The sequence below is a fragment of the Narcine bancroftii genome, chromosome 8, assembly GCF_036971445.1.
Source record: "Narcine bancroftii isolate sNarBan1 chromosome 8, sNarBan1.hap1, whole genome shotgun sequence".
Lineage (NCBI taxonomy): Eukaryota > Metazoa > Chordata > Chondrichthyes > Torpediniformes > Narcinidae > Narcine > Narcine bancroftii.
The window spans coordinates 44,211,890-44,228,558 of NC_091476.1; the positions used below are offsets into that span (position 1 = coordinate 44,211,890).

Here is a 16,669-nt window from a genome sequence, read left to right on the forward strand (position 1 = left end):
CTCTGTTCTCTCACACTTTACCACAGTGTAACCAAAAACTCTACATTGTGTGGATGCAGTTTTTAAGGAATCCCAAAAAAATAGTATCAAGCTTTGTCTCAAATTTAACTGACACTGAAAGAATGAGTGAAAAATAAAATAACTCTATGTGTTGTCAAACGAAACATATCTTGCAGATAATAATGAAAACCGTGAACTTAAACCAGTGACCAATGACTTTGAAGGATCAGATTCCAATGGAGAAGCCTTTGATGAGCTTATGGAGGATCTGGACACCTCAGATAACAATGGTTAGTTTTAGCTATACCTTTTTGTCTGGAAAAAGCACTTTTTGATTACATTTTTTGATAGTATAACTGTCAGATACAGAAGGAATTTCAATTTGCAGATGTTAATTGAGAAAACAGAAGTGAGCATCCTAAAAATGGATAAAAGGAGCAAGTATATTACCTGTCTTTAATTGAGAGGGTGGTGGTGAGCCATCTTCCTAAACTCCCAGGCTGCGGTTAGAAGGGAGTTCCAGAATTAAGACCTAAGGAGGAAGAAGGAACTTGAAAATTGCTCTCCACATTACACACATACTGCCTTGTAAATCTATTACAGTTCTGTCATCGTCATCTAGTTCAAAGCTATTATCAAACTAGAAAGGGTGCAGGAAAGATTCACGAGCATTCCTGGGATGGGGGGGTGGGGGGGGGGGGAAGGGTTTGAGTTAAAAGGAGAAGCTGGAAAAACTGGAACTTTTCTTCCTGGCATAGATTTAAGGTGAATGGAGAATGAATTAAAATCAACATATCTTTTCCTCACAGAGGTTAGTGGGTATGTGGAATTAGCTGCCAAAAAGAGTGGTGGTGGTGGGGATAATTGTAACATTTGAAAGATATTTAGACAGGTACATGGATGGGATAACCTTAGACAGGCAACTCAGTCAGCATGGGCAAGTTGGGCCTCACCACAGTATAAAACTCTTACTATCATTGGGTCTAAAGCTTGGCATTCCCTCCCCCACAACATTTTGGGAGCACCTTCAGCAGAAGTACTGCAGCAGGTAAGAGGATGGATCACTACCATTTTCTCAAGACCAATTAAGGATAGCTAATAAATTCTGGTCTTCAAGCATGGAAATAAGATTTAACCTAATCAATGAATGCCATCATTTCTGCTTTGAAAGGAAAACCCCATCCTTTTCCACCTTTCTTATTAGGTGTAACATCCTAATTCTGTGCTGTTTTTGCTGTTTCATCTTGAACTTGCACCAATGTCTCTCCATCTGTTTTATAATGTGAACAGAACTCTTCTTGTTCTCAAGGTCTGATGTACATTTCTCATCCAAACTTGCTTTTGAATCTTGTTTCCATGGAAATATGTGCTCTTTAATAGCTCAATTATGTTGTGTCTTGACTTCAAGAGATTTGTGAAATTGTTCCCTTGTATCTCTTTGTTCCTTCCTCCTGAAAATGTTAGGCCTGGAATTGAAAGGAGATCTGAAGGCTTGTGTTTCACACAGAAGGTGGTGTGTATCTGGAGCAATCTGTTAGACAAAGTGGGCTAGGCATGTGCTTCATTGGGAGAGTAATAGAGGGAGGTGGGCCGAATTCTAGGAAATGGGTTTTCCTTTCAAAGAAGCAATCTGGAGAATGACTTGAGAGAGACTTTAAATTGCATGTGAGATTGAACATTGGGAATTTTAAAAACTGCACAGCCAGTGTCTGTGGAGAGAAAAATAAAAGAATTAATGTTTCAGAAGCTGAGGATCCTTCGTTTCCTTCTCAACTGATGTTGCCTAACCTGATAAGTTAATTCCAACATTTTCTGTTTGGTATTAGACTATAAGACATACTCATGAGTTGATCCATTTTCCCACTCAGCCCCATTGCCCAGGCTTCTCCCCATAACCTTTGATGCCCTGGTTAGCATGGCCCATTTCTGTTCTGTGTACCTCCTTGACTCTGTGAAAATGAAGTTCATTATCATCCATTTCTACAAGTACATCCCAATGAAACACTTTCTCTGGTCGACGGTGCAAAAACATGCAAACACACAAGCAGTTTTATTAACAAGTAATATTTATTTTCTCACACACACACACACACACACACACACACACACACACACACACACACACACACACACACACACACACACACACACACACACACACACACACACACGCAACTGGGAAAAAAAATGCCTAAAATAAACAAGTAAAAAAATAAAGAAATTTAAAAGTGGCATACCTTGCCGTTCGTTCACCAATCACACAACATACAGTCTCAAGCAACTGGAAAAATCACTTTCCTGACATCTACCAGTCCCCATGTGCCAGATACAAGGACTTTTACTATACATATATAAAAAATAAATATTGTTAAATAAATAGTGGAATGTCGGTGGGTTTATATGAGCAGCACATCAGTCCTTCGGCAGTTTCACTGCCTGTGGGAAGAAGCCGTTTCTCAGCCAGGTGGTACTAGCTCTGATATTCCTGTATCTCTTTCCCAATGGGATTAGCTGAGAGATGCTTTGAGCAGGGAGGAAGGGGTCCTCAATGATTTTGCAAGACCTTTTCAGGCAATGATCTGAATAAATCACGTCAATGGGGGAAAAGGAGACTACTTTGATGCCCCGGTTCCATTTTGTTCATTTTTTAAAATAACTGACTCATTCAAAGCGTAAAGCAAGTTAATAATGGAATGAACTGTATATCAATATGAAATGACATTTTCTTGATAAGCTTAGTGCTTGCAGGGAAAGAGTGAAATCTATTTTAAACCCAAGAAATGACGCTAAAATGTAAATATCTGGCATGCTCTGTATCTTGAGAAAGTGAACGAAACCTGTGTTTTGTAAAGAACAACTAAATACAAAATTAAAATTACTTTTTCTGTTGTAGTCCAAAATGAAAGACCCAAAGTACTGAACAAAAATTTGCAAGGCAAATTCACCGATGATGAAATGGTCCAGAAGAGTGTCAATAAGCTGCAGTCAGACCAGGGTTTGTATGCTTACAGTAATCTGCTCCTTCACACTGCGTTTCCTGTAAAATTTGTAATTGGAAAGTGGCAGCTACAGTAGTTGTGCCATTCAATTACCATCTTACTGATGCAAATTTTTGCTTAAATCTCCACTAACTCATCAGCATTGTCCAGAACTCAAAAATTGGGGTAAAGTGCTCAGAAAGCAGAGTAAATTATTTAGGCCAATGGAAGCCACATCATCCATTCCTTCTTCAGAATGAAATGAACAGCTCATGCTGCTCTCAATCATCACCCATTCATATGATGTTTACAAACATAAAAGAATGAAAGCTTTTTATGGAACACTTAATTCATCGCCACAAAGAAAAGTGAAAAACCCAAAACAACAACGCCAATTGCGACAGGACCTAGCAAAATAAGTTTTGTTTCCTGCTCGCTAAAATTCTTGGAGTAATTTTATATACATTTTGAAACAGTGCAATTGCAAGAAATTCACTTATTTGATTATTTAACTTGATAGTGAAACAAATATAATTAGCCACTTCATAAATTAGGGTCTGATCAATGAAAAGGTTGTGTGGATGGAATATTAGCAGACATGGTAACACCTCATCTCATCTACCTGCACCTGGACCATACCCCTCCCATCCATGTACCTATCCAAACTTCAAAATTGAACTCACATATACCACTGCTGTTGGCAGCTTGTTCCACACTTTCAAACAAATTTCCCCTCATGTTTCTCTTACACCCTTTACCCACGTCCTTTAGTTCTTTTCTCACCTAACCTCAGTGGAAAAAGTGTGCTTACATTTACTCTATCTATACTCCCCATAATTTTGTATATCTCTATGAAATTTCCCCTCGTTCTCCATCACTCCAGTCCTATCCTATTCCACATTTCCCTACAACTCTTATTCCCTCAACCCAACTGGAATACATGTACTCAATACTTTGATTTATGAAGGCCAATATGCCAAAAGCGTCTTTTACAACTCTGTCTACATCCGATGCCACTTTCAAAGAATTGTGTATCTATGCTCCCAGATCCCTCTGTTCTACCACACTCTGCAGTTCCCTACTGTTTACCATACAAGTCCGATCCTGATTTGTCCTCCCAAAGTGCAACACTTCACACTTGCCTGCATTAAATTCCTTTTACCATTTGGCAGCCCATTTTTCCAGCAGGTCTAGATCCCTCTGCAAGCTTTGAAAGACTTCTTTGTCGACAATTAGACTATCATTCTTAGTGTAAACTGCAAATTTGCTGATCCAACTTCCCACATTATCATCCAGATCAATTATATAGATGATAAACAATAATCAATTCATTTCTGATCCATGAGACACACTAAGAGTCAAAGGCCTTCACTCAGAGAAGCAATCATCCACTACCACTCCCAGGCTTCTCCCAACAAGCCAACATCTAATCCAATTCACTACCTCATATTGCAGATTGAGCAACTGAAGCTTTTTGACCAATCTCCCATGCGGGTCCTTCTCTGCATGGAATTTACTAAATTCCATGTGGACAACATCCACAGCCTTTCTTTCATTAACTTTCTTGGTTACCTCCTCAAAAAACTCTACAAGATTGGTTAGACATGACCTACCATGCATAAAGTTATGTTGACTATCCCTAATCAATTCTTGTCTATCAAGTACTTATATATCTGATCTCTTAGAACACCTTCCAATAACTTGCCTACAATTGACGGTCTATAATTTCCTTGATTATTCTTGGAGTCCTTGAAGAACAAAACATATGACTAAGGATGTTTTAAAAACCTTTTCTTATACCTTTACAAAGGTCTAAAGGAATATCTTAACAGGCCCTGGGGATTTATCCACCCTTATTTGCCTCAAGGCAGCAAACACCTCTTCCTCTGTAATCTGTATAGGTTCCATGACTTATTGGCCTCCCTTCTACAAATTAGGTGTCCATCTCCCAAGTAAATACAGATTAAAAAAAAACATTTAAGATCTCTGTGATCTCTTTGGGCTCCATACATAGTTGACTACTCTGATCTTCAAGAGGACCAATTTTATCTTTTGCTATCCTTTTCGTTTTAATACATCTGTCAAAGCCCTTAGGATTTTCTTGTACCTTGTCTGCCATGCCTCATTTCAGCCCTCCTGATTTCATTCTTAAGTGTTTTCTTGCATTTCTGATACTCCTCAAGGAGCCTGTTTATTTCTTGCTGCCTATATTTGCTATGCAACTCTTTCTTCTTCTTAACCTGGGGTTCAATATCTATTGAAAACTAAGGTTCCTTATTCCTATTAAATTTGCATTTAATCCTGACAGGAACATACAAATTCTATTCTCTCAAAATGTCACCTTTAAAGGCCTCTTTAAAGGTACATACCAAGGATGCCTTTGCCAGAAAGCAATCTACCCCAATACATACTTACCAGATCTTTTCAAATTCTCTATGGCCATGGTTCCCAGGTCCTCTACCCACTCTCAGGTGCTAAATTCCTACATCTTCTACCCACTCTCAGGCGGGTTTGTTCCCACATCCCTTACCAATTCTTAGGGCCCTGGTTTCCAGGTCCTCTATTTATTCTCAGGACCCCAATTCCCAGTCCCTTTACCTACTCTCCAGGGTCCACTTCCCACATTTCCTACCCATTCTCTAGTGCCTTGATTCCCACATCTTCTACAAACTTTTCAGGGCCCTGGTCCAAGATCTCTACCCACTCTCCAGGGTCCTGATCCCAGGTCTTTACCCACTCTCCAGGGCCCTGATCCCAGGTCTCTACCCACTCTCCAGGGCCCTGATCCCAGGTCTCTACCCACTCTCCAGGGCCCTGATCCCAGGTGTCTACCCACTCTCCATGCTCTGGTCTCAGGTCTCTACCCACTCTCATGGCCCAGGTTCGCATACACTCTTTCAACTTATCTAGTTTACTGGAAAATATATTAGAATACAATGCAACTAAAAAAGCAGTTCAAAGAGTGTTGGGCTGCTTATAGAAAGAACATCCAATAATCTGGGAAATATTTGCTACCACCAAAGTACCGAGAGTACTGGATTATTGCAATTTTACTTATCCCCATTCTGCAGATTTGTATCAGAACCTTCATGTCATAAATCTGATGTCAAAGGTGGCCTCAAGGACAAGACATGTAGTAACCTCCAGCTAATCTTAAATTTTACCCAAACCTTTCCTGGTATTAGTGCCAGCATGGACCTGTGGGTAGAGGTGTCCTCTTTATGTGTTGCATGAATCCCTCCCAAGAGAGTGCCCAAGTCAGGGAAGGATTTGACCTGATTTTCTTTGTTTGACTAGTTCAGCAGAAGCCAGAATCTGCCCTGACAGTGTATGATATGAGGAGATCCCAGACACTGCCAAACAGTCTGATTGAAACGAGGCATTGTTTCATTTATCAGAATTCTACTAACAGTTTAGATCAGGGTTGGCCATCTTTTCATTTTTAATTTAGACATACAGCACAGTAACAGGCCATTTCAATCCACGAGTCTGTGCTGCCCAATCATCCTACATCCCCGTTACTACTCTTGGGCCGAAATGGCCTGTTACTGTGCTGTTTGTCTAAATTAAAAATGAAAATGTTGGCCACCTGCTAGTTTAGATCATATCTGAATTAAATGAATGAAAAAGATTCTGTAATGTGCTAAATTTAGTTTTAATAATTTCAAAAGGGTAAGAATAGGATCATTAAAATTAATAAACCAAAATGAATATTCAGACATCAATACCTGACAAAGGCTTAGACTCAAAACATTGGTTACCCTTGACTTCCTTTGGATGCTGTGTGACCTGTTGAGTTTCCCTAGCACATTCGTGTACTGCATTCAAACATCGTTTTGTTTTTTCTTCGCAAAATTTAAATTGTAACCTTCTCAACCACAGTCCTCATGCAATGGAAATCCTGTTCAACTAAATATGGCAACACAAAGAAAACTGCTATTTTCCAATTGAAGCTAAAAGTGGCAGTAACTGTACTTTGAAGATAAACATGTGTGACAGATTATGTTGTGCTTGTATTGTATATAGATATGTTTTTGGGAGATAAATTGGGGCAGGTTTTTAGCGTAGGTCACATACAAACACTTCAAAACCAATCTCGTGTAAAATACTGGAGCTCTGCTCAAACCAGACAGGGTGGCTCCTGGGGGCCTTTGCAAAAACTTTGGGGAGTGCCCAAGAGACTTCACTAATGGATTGTTGTTTTGAAAAGCAACAGATGAAAGAGATCGGAGGAGTAGTTCGGAGCCTCAGGCAGTCTGGAGTGCAGCTTGCTAAGAGGGTCATGTGGTTTTGCAAGCACAGAAAGTCAAACAGGTTTTTTTCTCAGAGAGAGAGAGAGCATTTAGTTCTGCAAACTTGTGGAAAACTCCGATTTGGAAGACGGGTTGTGAGTGCTTAGTTCAGCCTGGTCAAAGCCCTTGTGGTTTATGCAAGAGGAGAGGAGTGCCTGTCTCATGTTTCACTTGAAATAAGAGAAACGAAAAGGAATTCTGTGGAGACTTGAAAGAAAGAGGTTATCATCTGGAAAACCCTGATGGGGCAAGTTTCTTCAGTAAGACACTGAAGTGGCTGATTAAAAGGGATCCGTTTGTGACCAGGATCAACAAATCTCTCTCTGAAAACTGACAAGAACCTTCCTGAGTGGTAACCATTTACCTTTCAAGCACTATAGCCTGTGAAGTTCATAAATGTTAAATTCAGTGCACAGTATAAGAATTGCCTCTAACCAGTACACTGGGAGGAATGAGAAGTGAGATTGGACTGTGAATTAAAGAACTTTCCTAAACTTACATATACACGTGCATTTAGAATTAGAAGGGGGTTAAATTAGGTCAGTTAAGTTAATAGTGGTAAGTTAAAGTGTGATCCAGTTTTCATGTTTAAAGATGATTAAAAGCAACTTTTGTTTAAGTCACCAGTTGTCTTGATGAATATCTATTGCTGCTGGGTTTATGGGTCCACTGGGCTCGTAACACAAGAAAATCTGTAAATGCTGGGGTTGAGTGCAGCTACATCTTGAATTCAACTTTCATCATTAGACCTCTAACAGAAAATCAATTTTTAAACATCAATGATGTTATGAAAATTTTGTAAATCCTGCTTTGTCTTTATGATGCTTTACAAATTACATCTGCTGATTTGCTATAAGTTAAAGTCTTAAGGCTGCAGAAATGCTGGTAATTAGCTGAATTGAAGTAAGTGTGGAAATTTCAATTCTACGTTCAATCTATACAAGAGACTTGCTTGATTCAGTTTGACCAAAACCGAACATCACTGACCTCATCAAGTGACCTCATTGAAACTTATTATATATTGACAAATGTGTCAGATAGTCGGGTGCTTAACTAAGTATAAAATGTTCATTTGAATGTGGTGGTACGTGACCTATCACTCGTGAATTTTGTTCCTGACAGGAGAGAAGTTAAGAGAGTGGCTGAAGTGGGATGATTCTTTTAATGTGTTGGCTACTGTTGCTTGGCAGTAGATGTTATAGACGAAGTTGGTGAAAGGGAGGGGATGTTTTATGGTCTAAACCATGTTCACAATCCTCTGCAGTTTCTTTCAGACTTGAGCAGAGCAGTTCCCTTCCCATGCAATGATGCACCCTGATAAGATGCTTCCAATGGTGTACCAGTAGAACTTGTTGAGGGACACAGGTGACATTTTATTTTATTTATTTAGACATACAGCGTGGTAACAGGCCATATCACCCTCGAACCCATGCTGCCCAATTACACCTAGTTAACCTACAACCCACTATACGTTTCGAATGGTGGGAGGAAACCAGAGCCCACTGAGGAAACCCACACATATATGGGGAGAATATACCAACTCCTTACACAGAATTTCAACCCTGACCCCAATCGCTGGTGCTGTAACAGCATTACGCTAACTGTACCACCCATGCTGAACTTCCTCAGGCTTCTAAAGGAAGTATAGGTGGTGGTATGCTTTCTTGAAAGTTCAGTCACTCAGTATTCACGAAGAGGTAGTAAATTGGATTAGACATTGGCATTAGACAGTGGTAATAGATTATTGCCTCTATTTGCTATTATGCTGCTCATCATATTGTATAGTAAAGTCTTGCATGGATGGAAAGATGGCCAAAAGCACCATTGAAAAGCTGCAACCCAGGCAGAAGCAGGAAACTCCAGGTGGATTTCTTTCTGCACCATCAGCCATACCCTTTGCTGGGTAACCAATGTATCCACTCCCTTCACACTCAGCTGCAATGAAATCACTGAACCAAATGCACGTTGGTTCTCACCCAGGTAACACTGGTCATGTCTCGTACACCTTTGCCATCACATTAGACAAGGGAAGAAGGTGCATGTGCCACTTTAAATCACGCACATTGCTATTATCGTTGGTCTGGTCCCAAATTTTAGAAGTAGCTGATTATCGGTACTGTGGGATCATAATCACTGGAAGGACTTCAATTGTTCAAGAAAGTTCATGATTAGATCAACTATTATTTGAACATAAGGCCTGTCCCTGTTCTTATGAAGGAGAAAGAGCTCCTGGTTTCTGTATTCTGTGGCTACTGGAAATTAATGAATCCAATGTTGAGAGACTGCAGAAATGAGCCGTGGAATTCACACTGCTCACACATACTAACCAGTCATGAAATGACTCTCTACACTTTTTTTTGAGTTTGCCTGTACAATTTTCTATTGACTTAGATTCATGAAGTTTTATAGCAGGGAACTAAGGCCTTCAGCCTAACTTTTCCGTGATGACCAAGTTGTCCACCCTTTGGCCCATGCCCCTCTAAACCTTTCCTAGCCATGTACTTATCTAAATGTCTTTTAAAGATTGGATGTGGACATGGAGAATATGTTTCCAGTGGTGAGGGGATGGGGGGGGGGGGGGGGGGGAGCCTCAGAATAAAAGACCGTCCCTTTAGAAAAGATATCAGGAGAAGTTTCTTCAGGCAGTGAATGGTGAATCTGTGGAATTATTTGCCAAAGATGGTTGTGCTGCAAAGTCATTGGGTAGATTTAAAGCAAAGGTTTATGATAGGTTTGTTATTAGTAAATGCATCAAATATTACGGAGAGAAGGCATGAAAATACAGTTATTTGAAAGGCAGAACAGACTCAATGGGCCAAATGACCTAATTCTGTTCCTACATCTTATGGAACTGTACCTGCCTCTACTACTTTCTCTGGCACCTCTCTCTACACACACCCGCCACCTATTTCCGTGAAATAAATGTAAGTGGGATTTGTTTAGATAGGCACAATGGAGTGAGACAAAGAACCTGTTTCTATTTGACTCAATGACTCCTTAGTTCATTTATTGTCACAGGAATTGAAAATCAGTGATAGAGGTTGCTTTGCAAGCAGACCAGTAGACATTCTTGTACATGGTTCAACAAGTAAGACAATACAGAAAATACAGGAGTAACAGTGTAACAGAGAGAGATTAGTTGGAATAGAGCAAAGGCAACATCAATTTATTATTGTGAGAATTATTCAGGAGTCCAACAAAAGCGGGAAAAAATGTGTCCATGAATCTGGTCATCTCACACTCATGAATCTTCCTGATGGGAGGCAGGTAAAGAGAGTGTGGCCGGGGTGGGATGAGTCTTGAAAGTGTCGGCTGCTTTTCTGAGGCAGTGGGGATTATAAACAGAGTAAGTGGAGAGGATGAAGGGGTATGTGATGGCTTGAGCCATGTTTACCACCCTCTGTAGTTTCTTGTGGTCTTGGGTGGAACAGTTCCCATCCCATGCAGTGGTGCACCTGTGGAAGTTGTCCATAAACTATAAATGGGGTTTCTGTTGAAATCTTATTTTCCTGACTTTGGAGTGACTAACAATGTTCTCTTTCTTGGCTTTTCCAGAAGAATTGACGAGGAGCAATATTCCAAGTGATAAACATGTTGAGGCCAAACAGACCATAAGGGATATAGTGGAAGATCTCATTGCTGCCATCCTGATTGCTGTTTTTGTCATCTTAGCTTTAGTTGCAATGTTCTATACCGTTTCCTTCGTTAAAGCCAAGGAAAAAGAAAAGTAAGTGATTTATGATCCATAGAATCCTACAGCACAGAAAACAGGCCATTCGGCTCCTCTAGTCTGTGGCGACCTTGTCCCACTGACCTGCTCCCATTCCATAACACTCCAGGACTCTCCCATCCATGTACCTATCCAATTTATTCTTAAAATACATGATCGAGCCCTCATTCACCACATCAGATGGCAACTCATTTCATACTTCCACCACTCTCTGAGAGAACTTCCCCCTAATTTTCCCATGAACCTTTCCTCTTTCAGCTTAAAACTATAACCTCTCAGATTTATTTCCCCCCAATCTAAGTGGAAAAAGCCTATTCACATCCATTCTGTCTATACCTCTCAAAATCTTGTAAATCTCTATCAAATCTCCCCTCATTCTTCTTGGCTCCAAGGAATAAAGACCTATCCTGTTCAATCTTTCCCTGTAACTCAACTCCTGAAGACCGGACAACATCCTAGTAAATCTTCTCTACACTCTTTCAATCTTATTGATATCCTTCCTGTAGTTAGGTGCACAGAACTGCACACAGTATTCCACATTTGGCCTCACCAATGTCTTAAACAATTTCAACATTACATCCCAACTCCAATACTCAATACTTTGATTTATAAAGACTAAGATACCAAAAGGTTTCTTTACAACCCTGTCCACATGCAACACCACCTTCAAGGAATAATGTACTTGTATTTTCAGATCTCTCTGCTTCTCCATACTCCTCAGTGCCCTATCATTAACTGTATATCTTCTACCTTAGTTTGCCCTTCCAAAATGCATCATATCACACTTGTTTGCATTAAACTCTATCTGCCATTTTTTGTCCCAATCTCCAAGTTAGTCTAGTTCCTTCTGTAAGCTTTGAAAATTTTCCTTGCTGTCCACAACACCACTTATCATCACCAAACTTGTAAACATTATCATCCAGATCATTGAGAAATACAACAAACAACAATGGTCCCAACACAGATCCCTGAGGCACACCACTAGTCACAGACCTCCAATCTGAGAAGCAACCATCCACTACCAACCTCTGTCTTCTTCCACACAGCCAATTCCAAATCTAGTTTACAACCTCTCCTTGAATACCCAGTGTCTGAACCTTCTGAACTAATCTTTCATGTGGGACTTTATCAAAGGCTTTACTAAAGTCCATGCAGACAAAATCCACAGCCCATCCCTCATCTACCTTCCTGGTAACCTCCTCAAAAAACTCTACAAGATTCATTAAACACAACCTACCACGCACAAAGCCATGCTGACTGTTCTTAATCAGCCCATGACTGTCCAAATACCTATATATCCTGTCTCTTAGAACTCCCTCCAACTATTTACCCACCTCTGACGTCAGGCTCACTGGCCTATAATTACCTGGTTTAATTTTGGAACCCATTTTAAACAACGGGATAATATGAGCTACCCTCCAATTCTCTGGCATCTTACCCATGGCCAAAGACATTTTGAATATATCATTAGGGTCCCTGAAATTTCTACACTAGTCTCCCTCAAAGTCCAAGGGAATATCCGGCCCAGGTAATTTATTCACTATAAGACAGCAAGCACCTCTTCCTTCTTAATCTCCATCTGTTCCATAACCCTTCTGTTTATTTCCATTCCTTCCCTATGCACTAAGCCAGTTTCCTGAGTCAATACTGAGGCAAAAACACCATTTAAGATCACCCACATTGGTAAGGCTCCACACATAGTTGACCACTATGTTTCCTTGAAGGCTATCCACAACTTGCCACACTGTTGTCATAAAACAGCATATCCCAAACAACTCTTTTCTCATATCCTTTCTCATTTCCACAAAATTTGCCTTTCTTCAATTAGAATCTCAAAATGAGATCCAGACTTATCCTTTTCCATAAATAACTTGGTTAATGACATTATGGTCACTGGACCTAAAATGATCACCTATACATACATCTGTCACCTGACCTGTCTTGTTCTTTAATGGTAGATAAAATACTGCCTCCTCTTTCGTTGGTATCTCAATGTATTGATTTAGAAAACTTTTCCTGAACATATTTCACAAACTCCAAGTCATGCAGCCCTTTTACAGTATGGGAGTCCCAGTCAATATTTGGGAAGTTAAACCTATCACAATGTTCTGCTTCTTACATCAGTCTGCTATCTCTCTACATATTTGCTCCTCCAATTCCCTCGGACTATTGGGTGGTCTATAATACTCCCCTATTAGTGTGGTCACACCTATCACATCTGAAGCAATGGAATATTGAAATGGAACTTCAAAAAGTAAATGAAATAAAAAATATCTTAAACTAATTGGCTTCACTCCTGGAAGCTGGGTGTAGCCTAGTTGTTTAATTCACAATTTTAAAGAAATGAGTTATGACTGAGGGGAGACCTGATAAAAGTTCATAACATCATGAGAGCCAATTATATGGAAGATAGTCTTTTGCCCAGTGTAAAAATGGCACACACTGGATAATGTGTTAAGTCGAGGGAGGGAGAAGGATTGAGGGAGGTGTTGAGAGGCAGCTATTTTATACAGAAAGTCATGGGTGCCAAGAACAGGCAGCCAAGAGTAGTGTGAAAACAGATACAATAGTGGTGTTTCAGAACAATCTAGACACGCACCTGTCATGTGCTTGAGTTTTATTTAACTTGGGCATCAGGTTCAGCACAGATACATGGGCTAAAGACCTTTTCCCCATGCTGTACCATCCTCCATGTTGTATAGCACACTGGAGCTGAATATTTACCCTGGGTCTCAGATTAAATCATTTCCAGACTATCTTTGAGCCAATCACATTCACACTATGAGATGCCAGAAATCCCTTTCTTGTCATATGGCATATGGAAGGCAAATCTTATCATCAGTAGTATCATCCATAAGAAACTTCTTATCTCCTGATTCTCTGCCACAAAGAGCCTAACAAACCCATGGGCCACCGATGATTTGCAGATCACAGTTTGAGAAATACTGGACGAGACATTGCATTTCACCCTATTTTGCTGCACAGGACTTGTGTTGCGGAAAAAAATCAGCACCCATTCGGAACCACCCACAATTTTACAAAATTGTAATATTATCCAAAAATACATTAGAGACAGTGTAGTGGTGGCTTACAATGCCTTACATACTGAAACAATTCATTGCAACTGCTCCTAGCTTGCCCTGACATCCCTGCACTAAAATACTGCACTAAAATATGACTTGCACCATTTTCCATCAGACTAGGCTCAATTAATGGCACCATCTGATGCTTTGCTGCCTTTTGGGAATGTTGGTTGACCTTTATGTGCCCTTTCCCCCCATCATCCTAACACCAGCAAAACACCTAAGGGTGCTAGAGAGGAGAGAGCTGTTGCTGTGGAGATGGAGAAAGCTATTAGATTGTGTGAAAGCCCCAGTATTCTCATCAGGGAGATAAATGCCAGAGAAAGCACCAAAATACCACAGGAAATTGACAGGCTGGGGCTCACCAGATTGAAGAATCCCTCTTTGTCGCACCAAAGTCTCACCAGGGATTTCAGGGCAAGCTGGGAGCAGTTGCAATGAATCAATTCAATATATTGATCAGGTATTCATTCAAGGATGTGTTCTGATCATGGCAGGTGGGCCCACAAAGGAGATGTGAGGGATTATTGTAACTTTGGGATGAACATGTTGTGTTCTTCCCAGATACACAACATCTACCATTAGAAAATTTTTCAGAACCTCACTAAACCATGTACATCTTTGGAAAGAGAAAAGCAATGAACATTTCATTAGTCTAAAGGCTTTTTGCACCTCTTTGCCGAATAGCAGAGACCAGACAGACTCCAAACAAGTTAAAAGCCAGGAAAAAGAACAAAGGAGAAGATGTATCATTGGGTGGAGGAACAGAAAACAAAAAAGGGGTGGTAACAGAGAGTCAAAGAAATAATAATGAATGTTTTCAGAGGAGTTTGAATTGTGACAGGAAAACGGTAGATTTTTTTCCAAAAATAGACATTATTCACAATAAATTATTTACAAACAGAAAACCATTCATAGCACCCTTATTTACAAACAGAAAACCATTCATAGCACCCTTAGTTACAAACAGAAAACCATTCATAGCACCCTTATTTACAAACAGAAAACCATTCATAGCACCCTTATTTACAAACAGAAAACCATTCATAGCACCCTTAGTGTTGTATCCATACATTTCCATCACTCTACGTTGTTACATTAATTTATATTTCGCAGCATTGTCATCACTGTGGCGCCTTATCATTACCTGCCTCTGTTGTTTGAGGGCCTTACCCTTGATCTCAGCCCCTCAATGCCCAGTATATGGAAGGACTCTAGTCTGTTGTCCTTCCCCTCAGTGCCCTTGCGTTGGCTATGCCAAGCTCAGTGTGTCCCTCGGCAAAGACTCCTTCAGCCTGAAATTGGACACAGGGGAATGTTAGGTGCCTCAACGCTGAACCATTTGGCTTCATTTCTTGTACACATGTTGTATTGGGAGAAATCCCTTTCTTGTCAACTTCATGGCAGGCAAATCTTTGTATATATATTTTAAAGCAATTGCTTCCATTCTCAGTGGAATTTCTGCCCATTGGGTTATTGGTTCTGCCAGTTGTTCACAGATATCATATCCCTGGCATTATATCATATCCCATATCATATCTCTGGCATTACCATGTGACATTGCAATCAACATGTGCAATTCCCTTTTTAGCTTTACTAACTAAAATTGGACCAGTCAAATTTAACCTTCAACCTGTGGACTTCACTCACAATAGAACAAGGTATAATTATCCATGAATTGACACTTGTTTTAGTCTGTGATTCCACCTGTCTGATTAGTCATTGCACTGCCTGTGCTGGAAATCATTTCTGTGACGACGTGGTCACACAGATCGAGGACCCCCAACCCGACTCATTGACATTTTCTCTTCACGGGTGTCGTTTGGCCAGCTCATCACTCCACCAGCTCATTGTTTGCTCAAAGCAGTGATTCCTGGGGAGCTCTGAGCTCATGTTTCACACTGGCTGGATGCAGCATTAGAATTGATCTATCACCATGACAGAGGAATTATGGCCACAGATATGAAAGGTAGTTGTTCTTTCTTCTCTCTGCCTTTTCATGCATACACTTTAAGGAACAGGCACATTTACAATCAGTGAATGATACAGAAACTTCACCCTCAGCATATTGCAGCCACCAGGAGTTTTAGGGCAATGAGCTGAGGATAAATACCAGTGATCTTTGAAGCATAACTAGAACTTGATTCTCGTTTGAAGAGGGTTTGGGTTAAACATGGAACCCATTTTGCATCACAGAATGGTGAAATCTAAACAGAGTATTTCAAGATTTCTATGGTTTGGGAATACTAATTCATAAGATAAAAATTTATGGGGCTAGGGTAATCTATTTTAATGTATAGAGGATTGGTTAATGGATAGAAGGCAGAGAATTGGGATAAATGAGGGCAATCAGTAGTGAGCGAGTGTCACAGTGGTCAGTATTGGCCAGAAGATCAGGAGAGTGTACATGTATAGAGGGAGATACTAAAGATAGGTTGTGAGTGGGCAAGGGTCTGGCAGATAGAGTACAATGTTGGTAAATACTCGGTCTCCAGTTTGGAATGAAAAATAGTAGATTGGATTACTACTTAAATGATGAAAACCGTAGCATGCTGTTATGCAGAGGGACTGGGAGTGCTGGTGCAT

At 40.2% G+C, this 16,669-nt stretch overlaps 1 protein-coding gene across 6 annotated transcripts in view; it reads left to right on the forward strand.

The window, feature by feature from the left end:
- The window catches only part of LOC138740622 (mediator of DNA damage checkpoint protein 1-like), a 104,335-nt gene that overhangs the window by 82,955 nt on the left and 4,711 nt on the right, over window positions 1-16,669 (forward strand). For all 6 annotated transcript variants that reach the window (XM_069893523.1, XM_069893526.1, XM_069893524.1 and 3 more), the window contains 3 exons: window positions 177-290; window positions 2,894-2,995; window positions 10,826-10,997. In XM_069893523.1, coding sequence (XP_069749624.1) covers window positions 177-290; window positions 2,894-2,995; window positions 10,826-10,997 — 388 coding nt within the window. The remainder of the gene's footprint in view (window positions 1-176; window positions 291-2,893; window positions 2,996-10,825; window positions 10,998-16,669) is intronic.